General features: G+C 41.4%; 1 protein-coding gene across 3 annotated transcripts in view; it reads left to right on the top strand.

Moving 5' to 3' along the window:
• meiob (meiosis specific with OB-fold) overlaps positions 1-12,417 on the top strand; it is a 60,345-nt gene that overhangs the window by 45,015 nt on the left and 2,913 nt on the right. For all 3 annotated transcript variants that reach the window (XM_069905405.1, XM_069905403.1, XM_069905404.1), the window contains 4 exons: positions 2,044-2,096; positions 2,205-2,300; positions 3,087-3,179; positions 11,324-11,477. In XM_069905405.1, coding sequence (XP_069761506.1) covers positions 2,044-2,096; positions 2,205-2,300; positions 3,087-3,179; positions 11,324-11,477 — 396 coding nt within the window. The remainder of the gene's footprint in view (positions 1-2,043; positions 2,097-2,204; positions 2,301-3,086; positions 3,180-11,323; positions 11,478-12,417) is intronic.

Here is a 12,417-nt window from a genome sequence, read left to right as displayed (position 1 = left end):
TTGTGGACTGTGGTTTGTGATTCCAGAACAGACAATAAGAAATCAGTCTTAGTGAATGTGTAGGAAAGAAGAAAACATGAGCATATATATTTTTTTTTAATTTAAAAAGATTCTTAGAGTGCATTGCTTTGTACACAATGAGTCATAAACTCAACAATGTGAAAACTTAATAAAAATAAATTTAAAAAATAATTGTTTTCAATTAAAGTTTTAATGAGATCTTTGAGCTTGATGTTCCTGTGCATGTTTTTTGATGTCAGGCTTCAAATTAGATAATGATAATCGAAGATCACCTGTTACTGGCCCAGAGGACCCCAAAACCCAGCAGCAATAGAAATTCACCGAGACAAATGGTCACTTAAACAAAATTCATTTTTAATTTTCTTTAAACATAAAAACAGGATCAAAATTTAACCTTTTACTATTAACTTAACCCCCTTCTAATTCTAAGCACACATGTATGTAATGTGTTTAAGTTCAGAAAAGTTCTTTGATTCACTGTCTATTCTCAATTCTCACTCCAAGTTCACTGGTATAAGGCAATTCTTATACTGTGCACAGAATTTAACATTTATGAATTTTCACCAAGCTCTGGTGATTAAAGGTAACTGGTTACCACTCAGGAAGATTCTTGTTGGTTTCAGAGAGAGATTAGTTGCTCGTTGGGTACACACAAACTGATTCTCTCTGATCAGCCACTTCAGTGTCTTGCAGAAGAAATTTGCCCCATCAGAGTTTTCCCAAATTATAACCTCTTCCTCTGCAAGTCACCGCAGAGTTCCTTTTGTTTCCTTTATTTCAGGTGAAACACTCCAGCCAGCCATCTCTCTCCCTCCCTCTCTCTCCCTCCCTCCCTCTCCCTCCCTCCCTCTCTCTCCCTCCCTCCCTCCCCCAAACAAACAGAATTTTGTTTATGATCTTTGCTTCGGTTGAGATCGGCGTTTTGTGTCTAAGTTTTTCTGTGGGCTGGTTGGAAGTATAACTTAGACTTTAATTACATATCATATTTGGGCTGGGGAATTTATTAGTTTTACACTGTTATAGAGATTTGCGTAGTAACCAGTGGGCATTGTTATAAAAGGGGGAATTTTTGAATTAAAGTTTGAAGGTGAATTTTTTTTTGTTAATAAAGTAATTGTTCATCTTTACCCCTGTGTGATATGCCTTCTTTGTGGTTGTTGGTTTGATCTTGTAACAATAGTTAATTTTCAACATTTTTCTAAGTCATTCTATGCTGTTTCCAAATGCCTACAACCTTCAAAATGTTTAGCGTCGTTTGAGAACTATAACATCAAAGGCGAGGAGCAAAGTCCTTTCCTTCCTCAAAAAATCTTTAATCCATTCAATATCTATGCCCCCTATATACCTTCCCCTCCCACCCCCCACCCCCCACTAAGGATTGCAGCCTGTGGCCACCTCTTAAATGTTCTCAGGCCCCCAAGGAGGATGTTCATATGGACCCCATTGAGAATGGCATGTCTATTTGATGTTATACTTATTAATCCTGCCATCCTTAGCCCTGTACTACTACTTCAAATAATCACTACCAGTTTTGATCAATCCACACAAAGTACAGGCTTTTTCAAGTTTGTAGTATTATATAAAACTTATTTCATGTAATCCCTTAGTGACATCCCTTTGGGGTTGATAAATCCCACCCTGTTAATTTAATCCAATAGTTTTCTCAGATACTACCAGCCAACCTCATAATCTGCAATTCTTTGGCCTTAAGAATATTATTTATGCCATTCCAAGAAGAATTGAACATTATCTCTATTTGACACTGTCTGACTTTAATATTACTGTGGAATATTTGTGTCTGATTATTTTATTTTCTAGTTTCTTCAAGTTTACAGTGCTTTTAATAATTTGTGGCAATACATCTTCTAAAATTGTACAATTTTTATTGAACTAAAGGATAATTATCATGATTGTTTAGAACAGTATTTGAAACAAAGCCAAATACTGGTTAATTCTGTAACAGGAAGGAGAAAATGTCTTCCACCAATATAAACATCAGTTATCTTTTTAATATTCTCCTAGCTGGGATAATGAATCAATACAGCTTGCACAGACATGGGTGCCCAGGGAAACAGGTACTGTATATATTAATTTGAATTAAATATATTTTTCTTATCCTGAACATAAGAATTCTGCAGAATGCTTTTAATACTTTTGATGTTAGATCTTTGTACCTTTTTCAGTACTTTTCATAGCTGATGTGCGAGTCAATTTTGATCATTTTCGCAACAGCATGACTGCCACGGTGATTGCTAAAACTATCATTACAACAAATCCTGGTAAGGTTTATCAATTTTAGAGTCAAAATCAAAAATTAGTGAATATTTGAAATCTGTTTTTCATACTTAAACTAGTTTTCATACAACTTCATTTGATGTCAACCCTGCTTTGGCGTCAATGTATGTTGATGTATTTCAATGTATAAATCAACATATGCCACACAGGAGAAAATTATTCCAGATTCAATTGGGGCTGAAATATGCAAACAGAAATATTGGAAACTTTCAGCAGATGAAACATATCTGTGGAAAGATAAAAATTTGAAGCTTTAGGTCAAAGACCCTTCTCGTGATCATCAATCCAGAATAACCAGCTGTGCATCTCCAGCATTATACAGTAAAACCTCCACATTTTTTTGCTGATTGCCTGAGGCACTGGTTGCTTGATTTGCAGATAACAGGGATTTTACTGTATTTATTTTTTCAGATTCCTTCATAAATCAGTTGAAGTAGAAAAGAGAGCTGATCTTGCCAGATGTTTGCTGAATTGACCAGCTCACCTATTTAGTTAATATTCTTAATATTTGATCAATTCAGCAATCACTTGACAAGGTTAGCTCCCTCAACTTCTTTATGGTCCTAAACTACGTGGCATCTGCTTTATATCTATTAGTATTGTTTCATCAAGAAATTAGAAGATGATTTTACTTTATGTGTTATGATTGAATTAGATAAAAAACTAAAGTGCAGTTAAAATTGATCAGAAAAAATACTGTAAATTTTAACTATTCAGAATATGAAGTACGTTAATGCTGAGTTTTGTCTTTCTGCACTGGAAACCTCAAGACACAAAAGAGGCGAATCTGTTATTTAATTTTGCTAAAGATTATGAAGAAAATTATGATGAAGCTGCAGAACAAATTAATGAATTAATAAACTGTAAGTAACTGAGTTTTAAATTTGAAGTATAATTTAATTTAGTTTGACTCTTCCGTTATTTGTGATGTCCAATACAAATTTTACAAGTTAGATAAATGGCTTTACCTAATAGTAATAATCATAGGTTATCAATTATTAGACATATTGAATAAAATATTGATTTTTAAAAAACACCAGATGTGATTATAAGACCATAAGATATAGGAACAGAAGTAGGCCATTTGGTCCATTGAGTGCAGTTCCATCATGATGTGATCCATTCTCCCACTAGCCCCACTCCCCTATCTTCTCCTCATAACCTTTGATATCCTATTTAGATGCGCTAAATAACCCAGCGTCTTGGAACCTCAACTTGTGGTGATACAAAATTACACCACTAGATCACCAGGGGTCATCCCGGTGACCTTGTATATAAAGCAGTCCAGAGCTACAGTCTAGCCTTCCAGGTTCGTCTTGCAGAGAGACAAGACCTCTTAGTGTACATATTAGTTTATTAAAGCTGTCTTATACTCGCACTGCCGGTGTGGTTATTGTCAGTACAACACAACTGTCTATAGTACAAATTTCTAAAGGTTCATCACTCTGGTGAAAGAAATTCCCCTGCATCTCTTTTTTAAATGGGAACCCTTCAATCCTGAAGTTGTGCCCTCTTGTTCTCGACTCCCCTACCATGGAAAATAATATTGCTACATCTATGCTGTCTGTGCCTTTCAACATTCAGAATGCTTCTATGAGGACTCCTACTGAAGATTAGGAAAATTATATTTTAGCTGTGCTATCTTTTTTAACAGCTCAACAATTCTAAACAATCTGAACTAAGTTTTAAATTTGCTCCTACAATATTAGTTATTGATTTATTTCCATGGCATCATTTAAGATCATCAAGGTCATAGGATATCAAAGATGAGGCCTTTTATTGCAAAGCTTCTGAAATGTCTGCCTTCTTCCACAAACATGGCTTCCTCTTTACCACTATCGACTCAGCCCTCACCCACCTCCATTTCCCCCTCATCCTCACCTACCACCCCACCACCCTCCACATCCAACACATCATCTGCCAGAATGGATACCACCACTAGACACATCTTTCCCTCTCTTCCTATCTCGGCCTTCTGCAGGGACCTCTCCCTCCGCGATTCCCTCGTGCACTTATCCCTCCCCACCCATCGCATCTCTCGCACCTTTCTGTGCCTTCAGGAAATGCAACACTTGTGCTCATATTTCCTCTCTCACCACAGTCCATGGCCCCAAACGGTCCATGTTAAGCAACACTTCACCTGTACATCCAGAGGACTTATTTACTATATCCAGTGCACCCTTTGTGGCATTCTTGACATCGGAGAGACCGGTCGCAGATTGGAAGATCGCTTCGCTCAGCACCTCTGCTCCATTCGCAACCACAGTGACCTTCCAGTGGCCAACCTTTTCAATTCTGTGTCATACTCCTGCACTCACATGCCTATCCATGGCCTTGTGACTGTCCCACCCTGACCACCCGCTGATTGGAGGAACAACGCCTTATTTTCTGTCTGGGCACCCACCAACCAGATGGCATGAACATTGACTTCACTGCTTTTCATTAAACCTTGCCTTTTCTTCCCCCTTCCCCACTTTTGGCCTTTCCATTTCTTTCACCTACACAGCCCTGCCTTTCTACCCCCACCCCCCTTCCTCAGTGCTGTTGTCCCCTCCCTCCCTTCTCCACCTATTATATCCTGCTCTGCCACCCCCCTTTCTCCTCCTACTCTTTATTCTGATGCTCACCGGCATTTTCTCATACTTTGATGAAGGGGTCAAGCCTGAAACGTAAGTTATGTATCTCTGCCTCTCCAGCAATGTGTGGTTTTACTCCAAGAAAGTATTGCACTATAGTCGCATACTACTCAAAATCACACACACACGTAGTCAGGTTAAGCTCTGAATTTTATTCGGGCTCAAGCCAGACTTTTATAATTGTACTGTTCCGCACTGTGCCATCCCCCCCCCCCCCCCCCACCCTTGGCTGATATCACAACATAATAAAAGCGGGTTTCCTGTGCATGGATACTTTCCTGCATAACAATGTCCTTCCCTATGTGCTGTCCCTGTCTATGCAGTAAGGCCAACGGCATTTTGGAGTCGCTGGCCTTTGAACTGCCCTTGCTGTTCACCCACCAGTTCACTTGTTGGGGACAGTGCCGCTGCACGGGCTGCTGGCCTTTGGTTGCACTCACCGCCGCCGCTGCCCATCACATGCCCCACCCCACCCTGGAGAACCGGTGGTATTGACCTTGTTATTGTCCTTGGTGCCCATAGGCAAAGTCTCTGCAGCCTTCGGTGACCTCCCTCTTTGATGTGGTGCTGGTGTCTTGATCAGGCCCGTTGGGTCCAGATGTGCTGGCTTTAGCCTGTCTGTGGTGAAGACCTTTGTCTTGCCTCCGACCTCCAGCTCGAACATGGCCCTGTTTTTGCGGATGACCTGGAACCGACCCTCGTATGGCCTCTGAAGCAGTGGACGATGTGGACCCCTGTAAATGAAAACATATGGACCTGCGGGTCTTGGGGTATGTTAGTCCTTGCGTGTCTGTGCCTGGAAGGTTGAATCGGGGCCAGGTGCTGACTCTTTCCCTTAGTCTGCTGAGGAATGCTGCCATGTTGTCCTGCTGTCTGCCTGAGGATAGTACGAATTCTCCTAGGACCGAAGAAGTGTTGAGGTCCTCCTTGGGTGTCCAACAGCGCCCATGGTAGCTCGTCTACCTAGTTGGGTCCTTAGAGTCTGGTCATGAGCACGGCTTTGAGGTCCTGTGTAAGTGCTCCACCAACCCATTGGACTGTGGGTGGTAAGCTGTTGTGTGATGCAGCTGAGCACCCAACAGGCTGGCGAGGTCAGACCACAGACTGGAGGTGAACTGGGCCCCTCTGTCGGATGTGATGTGGACGGTATCCGGAACTGTATCACCCAGGACGAGATGAGGGTACTGACATCTGAGGTTGTGGACATGTCTGCCAGCGGGACTGGTCAACCACCTGAGCGGGTCAGGCTGCAGGGTTTAGTGACAAGCCCCACGAATGCTGAGCACTCTGTCTTCTGCTTCCACAGAATGTCCATTCATGCTGCAACTTTCCAGGGGTCTCTGAAATCCACGTCAGCCAGGAGCAGTTGGACGTTCTTGGGCAGTTGCTCCAAGAATGCAAATATGAAGCAGGGCTCTTGTTTTCCCAGGAGGTCCAGCATCCCGGCCTGATAAACATGAGGCCTGACTGGGTCCTGTCCACTAGGCTGTCCAGGTGGAGCAGATATCCCCCTTCTCTCATGCTGTGAGAGCCCAAAGGTCTCAATCAGCAAGTTCTTGAAGGCGGTGTACGTGCCTTCCGACGGGGGCTCCTGGATGATGTTGGCTAACCAGCCTGCTATGTCCTGGCCCATGGCGCTCACCACGTGGTAATAGCATGTGGATTCTGCTGGACCTGGAACTGTGCCTCAGCCTGGTCAAACCATACGCATGGTTGTTTCATCCAGAAGGTTGGCAGTTTGAGAGCAACCGCGTTGACTGCTACCTGTTCACTCATCGCTGGATTGAGATGTCATCTAAATCGTCGGGGTCACCAATTGTAGCCGCGCGCTACTCGAAAGAAGACACGCACACATAGTGTAGTCAGGTTAAATGAGTTTTATTGGGGCTCGGGCCTGATTTTTATACTTGCACTGTTCCCGCCGTGGTCCCCCTTGGCTGATGTCACAACATGCATAACAAAAGCAGGTTTCACTAACCCTAACCCTGATAACAACGCCCTTCTTCTCCACACAGTGTCCCTTTCTATTGGCTGTGCAGCAAGGCCAGCATGATTTTCACCTGCTGGTTTGCTTGTTGAGGCCAGTACTGCTGCACGGGCAGTTGGCCTTTGGTTGCGCTTACTGCCCAGAGCGCCGGCTCAATCGCCACCACAGCAGGCCGCCAGAGCAATCTATTTTTGTACAATTAAGTAGAATTCATTATGTAAAAATCCTAACAGATTCAAGGAACATTTTCAGCAAAAATTAATGCACATCTGAAAAGACATAAATGGGGCAGCACTGGGCAGTGACCTGGGTTAAATTCTGACTTCTGGTGTTGTCTATTCTCCTTGTATCGATGAGTTTTTCCTTGAATGCTTGGGTTTACTTCTACATCCAAAAGATGTGCTTAATTGCTTACTGTAAATTACCCCTCGTCTAACTAAGTGGAGTTGATAGATGTGAGATATAATAGTTTGCTAAAGTGGGAGGAATGGAATTGCTTTGAGAGGTTGGATAGACTGTAAGGCCCAATTGTTCTCTAATGTAGCAAGAAGATGAGAGAAGTCATAAGTCATAATTTGTGTGCTAGCGGATGATACAAAATTTTGATGTTGTTGATAGTGATGACAGTATTAAGTGACAGGATGATGAGAGGTGACAGGGAAAAAAAAGAGCAATGCCAGATGAAATTTAATCATGATACATGTGAGTGATCCACTTGTGAAAGGCAATTAAAGGTAGGACACAATGATTGGAAGACCCCAGGAATTGAGGAACAGATGGACCCTAGTTTACAAGGCGAAGGTGGCAGCATAAGTAGATCATGATCAAGATTATTTTATTGTCATGTAATAAAACAGAAAACATGAAAGTTCTTTAGATCTACCATGAAGCAGACAAAGATTCATCCAGTGGTCCCCTAAACTGAGCTTTAATAAGGCACCCCAGTGTCAGTGTAATGAGGGGGGAGGGCATTCGTGAGCCACACCCACCCACCCACCTGCAGAACTAGCGTCATCAAAGCAAGTACACATTTTATTATGTTTCAATTCCTGTCTCAAATTTAATATCTCCATCAGGGGTCCAGTGCTGCTAGAGCTCACCAGAGCGCAGCTCCGTCACCTCATCGGGCCACTCTGGCATCTCATCAAACCGCCAGGGCTGATGTCAGTCTATTTTGCGCCCTATGCTGGCCTGAGCACGGGTTGGGGGGGAGGGGGCTGGCCGGGCAGACGGTACCAGAGCCTCAATACAACCACAAACTTTTCCATATCATTATCATTCACAGGTTATTACAGAGCTCCTTGCAAATTGTAGCAGATGTGTAACACCGAAGCATTATCATTGCACTTAATATGAAATAAAATGTTCCCTTTTTGGAAAAAAAAAGTGAAAAATTGCAATTCATGAAAACAGCTGCAAAAAATATTTAATTCCAGCAAAGCACGATTTATTGCCTGGGAGGCCAAAGCATCCTCAATGCTTCATATTGTACAGTGGTTTTAGTCTCATATGGAATATATCAGTAGGCCGAAGGGACAGGGGAGGGTTCGGAATCTGGACTCGGGCGTTGGGTGCTCTGGTGACCAGAGCTCCCGAAGTTAACTCCGAACCCTCCCCTTGGCCTATCTGAACTATGGGGAACAATTTGCAAATCAGTTCAGTTTTTAAATAAAAAACATTTTACTTAAAAATCTCGCCTCTCGGGTTCTCCCTCCCTCTCCAATTTACTGTTTGAACATAGATTTCTTTTCATACCTTGTGTTCGCACAGCATGTGATCCATGTCAGTCCCCTGCAGTGCCTGTGGCTGCAGGTGGCAGGGAGAACTGCAGCAGCTCAATGCAGGATCAATGGCTGTCTTCATTACCCATAATCCCCCATGCAGCTGGAATCACTCTGCCAGTGCTAGTGCCAGGGAAATGCAGAGCGGTTCTAGCTGCTTGGGGATTATGGGTAACGAAGATGGCCATTGATCCTGCATTGAGCAACCGCACTGAGTGGACCCATTGTTATTTTGATTTCAGTGAATAGATGAAAGCCAATTGACAGGAGTGTTGAAAGCTATAAGTTGTTGCAATTTTAAAATACTTTTAATAATATGGCTTAGTGCCCTTTGGTATAATTAAAGTAACATTTCTATTGTGTATCTCTTATTTCTATTGTTATTTGACAGGCCCCCTTACCTTCTGGGCCCCTAGGCTTCAGCCTATTCAGCCTAATGGTTAATCCACTATCAGATTCACCATCAGCAGAAATTGCCCAGTACCCTTGCAAACCGAGAAGGAGAAACAAAAATGACCCCCCAGAGATTCATCCATTGATTCATCTTCAGCACTCCCAGACAAACCTTAGTCCAAACCATCAACCACCCAAGTACCAGATCCAAACCTCTGACAGGATCTGAAAGCTTAACACACTTCAATACCTGGTACCGCCTCATCCCGTCTCCAGCAGTCCGCAGCCTGGTTCAAGTCCCTTGGCTGCAATCGCTAGCAGCCTGTGGATTGAATGAGTTTCTCACCTCAAGTCACCAACAGCCCGCTGCCTCTCTGTTCTTCAGTCTCTCAGTGGTGGTCCACTGCTGTGGTCACCATCCCATGGATCATCTCTTCTCCTTCATTTTCTGGTGCTCTGCACCAGTCCTGTGCTTCCCTGGAGTTTGCAACCCCCGATGGCCACTGCCAAGCATAAGAGCCGCTATCTTGGGCCCAGACCATGCAGTCACAGGATTTTAAAAGAAACCACCCTCAGGCTTCTTTAACAGGCCGTTTAAAGCCTGTATTGACCCAATGGCTGTCGGACTGGAATGTTGGACTATGCGAGGGATCATTGTGTCTCCATCCACTCTCTGCAGGTCCGCACCAGCGACAGCACTGCCGTAACAGCAGCTCCAGCAGTGCCGCTATTTTTTTTAGTGGTGAAGAAGGTAAATAGGATATTTACCTTCATTAACTGAGTCATAGACTATAAACGTAGGCAATTCATAGTTCATATTTAAAACATTGGTTAGGCCATAGCTGGAGTATTCCGTGTTGTTCTCAGTGAGGACATGATCACACTTGAATCTTGGATACAATAAACATTGGGTAAGGATGCATTTATGTTTGGATTTATCCAAAAGTTATGTAAACAGTGAGTAAGATAATAAAATCAGTGAATTGTGGCTAATATTTTCTGTCAATGCCATGAAGAGTGATATGGAGGCAACCTGGGCACAAAGGAGGGGAGATCTCCCCTCTACAGGCACCTACAGACATGTTTAAAAATCACTGACTAATTTCTGTCTGCAATGCCTCTAGTGGAACATTATATAAAAGTTAATATTATTAATGGCAAAATTGTGCTTTGTGCGTATGATTCTGAAAGTGCCCAGCTGAATTTCTGGAGTGGAATGGTTTAACATGAAAAGCATTGTAATTGTATCCCACTTTGAAATAATTGACTATTTGCATACACTGAAAAAGGAAGTGCTTTCGTAACTGTATTTACAGCCATAGAAATCATATTTTTTTAAAAAGTCAACTTACAAGATTTTTTTCTGTTTCTTTGCAAGGTTTGTGATCTTAATGCCAGACAAGGTGAAACCATTTGTTTGCACTTTGCTCCTTATAAATTAACTGAAGTCTTGTATCCAAGTGACACTTATCCTTATATAGATCTAATTCTATACACCTTCCAGTGAAATCTTGTGTTTAAGATTACAGCAGATTATTAAAGTACATTTATCAAATGGAAATGAAGTTGACAATTACCATGTATACTCATGTAATAGTCGATCCCATGTAATAGTCAACCCCCCTCTTTGGCCCCAAAATTGTGCATTTTCCCTATAAGGGCCCTTGTTTTTGGCCCCGACCGCTTGCCCATCTGAGCTCCTGACACTCTGACAGCCTCAGCTGCCTGTGCATTCAAGCACCTCGCCTTGGCTTCCCACCCACCAGAGCTCCCCTCGCCCTGACTACAAATCATCACCCCAGCTGTATGCCCATCCAAGCTCCGATGCCCTGAACGCGGACTTAACACTGCCTTGAACAATGCAGGTATGGTCAAAAGTATGATCCGTGTAAAAGGCAAGCCCTTCAAATTTGACTTGAAAAATTGGTCCAAAAATATATGTCGTGCATTGCCCCAGTGAAAGATTGCATGAAATACCCACATCACTTCCACTATTTATTTATGCAGTAATTTCATATTGAGAGCTCATATTTGCCTAATTTATCCAATGAATTTTGGTTATATATACTTGAGACATTAACAATATTTATTTCACTCTTGTAGTAAATTAAATGGCACTTTTCATTCTTAAATATTTCAGTTTAATAGCAGGAAACCTTTTATTATTTTTGGGAATTATTCTACTTATGTTTTACATGTTTTCATTGCAGTGCATTCCATAGTGGATGTGTTCACTGTGCAACAGTTAAAAAATAAAATGATAGACCACGGTGGCAAATCTGAGCCTATTTACGGAATCGTGTATGCTTACATTACATTGTTTAACATTGATTCGGACAATTTAAAGATAATAAAAGCCAAATGGTGAGAGTGATAATTATGTTTTTGTTTAATTTTTAATTTATTTCCTAAAAGTTAGAGATATTTTTGGGGTTTTGTAATAACCTAAATCCCTTGGGTGTACAAGAGGGGAAATATTTTCTCAAGAAAGCTTTGATTTATCCCTTTGCAGAATCAGTTTGTATTGTTAAATCGTTGAATTTCAATTATGTTTGCACAGTAATTAAGTTAACTAGCAGGGAGAGTTTTGAACATAATCTGGAGACAAGAGTTTATATTTCAATATGGAATCTGAAGAATTTAAACTAATCTGGCCACCATATTGTAAAAAATCATCAGGTTCTTTAGGGAATGAAATTTGGTATCCTTGCTAGCACTGAACTGCCTCAGAGGCAGTCCGTACAGACCATAAATGCCAGAACTTTACTGTGAAATCCGCATCCCATTAACCTTTTTTATTGGAATTGGAATTAACATAATAAGCAACGAGACCCATTCAGCCTATCTAATTCATATCAGCTCCCTGAAGGGCATTGTGATTTACCTGCCAGATTAATTACTTGTACCCAGATGCTTATCTAATTTTATTTTGGAAATTCCTGGTTACATGTTTCTCTTTCAAGTTGTGAGTTCCAGATTATTACTGCTCACTACATAAACATAATGGAATATGAAAAAGGATTTTTTTACCTTCCAGTTTAAATATATATTCTTTTGTCTGCTTCCATATGTAGTTGTTTTATATCATGATTAAAAGTTAATCATTATATGTAGGGAGAGGGATGGACTGTTTGTGATGCAGTTATGTTTTTAAAATTCAGATATAGTAAAATAAAGAAATTAGATGTTGCTCAGGGTGATCATGGTAAAAGAGACAAAATATATTTTTAAGAGATCTGCAGACATACTAATCGTGAAATCACGTTCCAAAAAACTTTCACTGAGAATTTTAAAAGATTTAATT

Source organism: Narcine bancroftii, chromosome 12 (assembly GCF_036971445.1).
Source record: "Narcine bancroftii isolate sNarBan1 chromosome 12, sNarBan1.hap1, whole genome shotgun sequence".
NCBI lineage: Eukaryota > Metazoa > Chordata > Chondrichthyes > Torpediniformes > Narcinidae > Narcine > Narcine bancroftii.
The sequence above is the reverse complement of the archived record's forward strand: the minus strand, read 5'-3'. Positions and strand labels throughout refer to the sequence as shown.